At 51.3% G+C, this 1596-nt stretch overlaps 1 protein-coding gene across 1 annotated transcript; it reads left to right on the forward strand.

Moving 5' to 3' along the window:
* Positions 1-231: 231 nt before the first annotated feature.
* Positions 232-1389, forward strand: ALKBH2 (alkB, alkylation repair homolog 2 (E. coli); the record flags this gene model as incomplete). Its single annotated transcript, XM_008938821.1, has 2 exons — positions 232-430; positions 1080-1389. Coding segments are annotated over 2 exons (509 nt in total), but the record flags the coding sequence as incomplete, so codon positions are not given.
* Between the last annotated feature and the right edge of the window lie 207 nt (positions 1390-1596).

Here is a 1596-nt window from a genome sequence, read left to right on the forward strand (position 1 = left end):
CATTAACCCAGCACTGCCAGGTCACCATAAAAGTATATCCCTCATAAAGGAGTGTCAAACTTGAGAGTTAAGTGCTTTATTTGGACAGAAACACTTGAAGACAGATGACAGGTTTTGTGTTATCAATGTCCTGGTCTCTGCTTCACAGAAGCTCCAGGTCAAGGAGGTTGTTGAAATGTTCAGAAGTAATACAGGGTTGGTTCTGATCCTTCCCATCCCTTGTTTGAACAGGTGAAATGACCAAACTGCACGTGTTTGGCAAATGGCACGACATCCCAAGGAAGCAGGTGACCTACGGAGACCCCGGGTTGACGTACACTTACTCAGGTGTTACCTTCTCTCCAAAACCTTGGATCCCAGTTCTCAACCGTATCAGAGACCGTGTGGCTCTGCACACAGGACACACCTTTAATTTCGTTCTCATTAACAGGTATGTCTGCTTTCCAGCCACACCAAGCAACTCCTTTCAACAAAAAAACTCCTCATGCAACCCTGCTGACAGACCAGGGGCGGGTTGTTTTACCTTCATTTTTTCCCCCTCTGTTCTGCATTGGTGAGGCAGCATCTGGAGTATTGTGTCCAGTTCTGGGCCCCTCAGTTCTAGAAGGACAGGGAGCTGCTGGAGAGAGTCCAGTGAAGGGCTACAAAGATGATGAGGGGAGTGGAGCATCTCCCTTACGAGGAAAGGCTGAGGGAGCTGGGTCTCTTTAGCCTGGAGAAAAGGAGTCTGAGGGGTGACCTTCAGGTCAGGACAGGAAGATGGAATTAAGCTTTTTTCAGTGATGACCTGTGATAGGACAAGGGGTAATGGGTGCAAATTGGAGCATAGGAGGTTCAAGGTGAATATCAGGAAAAATTTTCTTACTGTGAGCACTGGAACAGGCTGCCCAGAGAGGTTGTGGAGTCTCCTTCACTGGAGTCATTCCAAACCCGCCTGGACGCCTTCCTGTGGGATGTACTCTAGGTGACCCTGCTCTGGCAGGGGGGTTGGACTAGATGATCTTTCGAGGTCCCTTCCAACCCCTATGATTCTATGAAGTGGATTGGTAGAAGAACCCCTTCCTCTGCTCTGTGCACAGGTACAAAGACGGCGAGGACCACATCGGGGAGCATCGGGACGACGAGCGGGAGCTGGTGCCACGCAGCCCCATCGCCTCCGTGTCCTTTGGGGCTTGCAGGGACTTTGTTTTCAGGCACTGTGATGCCAGAGGGAAGAAGGCCACGAGGCACATCAAGCCCATCCAGCTGCAGCTGGCCCACGGCAGCCTGCTGCTGATGAAGTACCCCACCAACGTGTACTGGTACCACAGCCTGCCCGTCCGCAGGAGGGTCCTCGCCCCGAGAGTCAACCTCACCTTTCGGAAGGTGATCCCTGTAGCCAAGGAGTGAAACATCCAGCCATCAGGTCTTTGGGCTCTCCCAACAGAAGCTTTCTTCCCTGATATAGCTGTTGGTTTCTCAAATGCTGTCTGTGATGAGCCAGGCTACCAGATTAAGCCAGGAGAGGAGGTGGCGTGCTTGGTGACGTGCTAATAAAGACTAGAACTACTGATCTTCATGCCCAGAATGCTTTTCCTCCATGAAACTTTGCTCTAT

Source organism: Merops nubicus, unplaced genomic scaffold (genome assembly GCF_000691845.1).
Source record: "Merops nubicus isolate BGI_N331 unplaced genomic scaffold, ASM69184v1 scaffold20424, whole genome shotgun sequence".
In the NCBI taxonomy this organism is placed as follows: domain Eukaryota; kingdom Metazoa; phylum Chordata; class Aves; order Coraciiformes; family Meropidae; genus Merops; species Merops nubicus.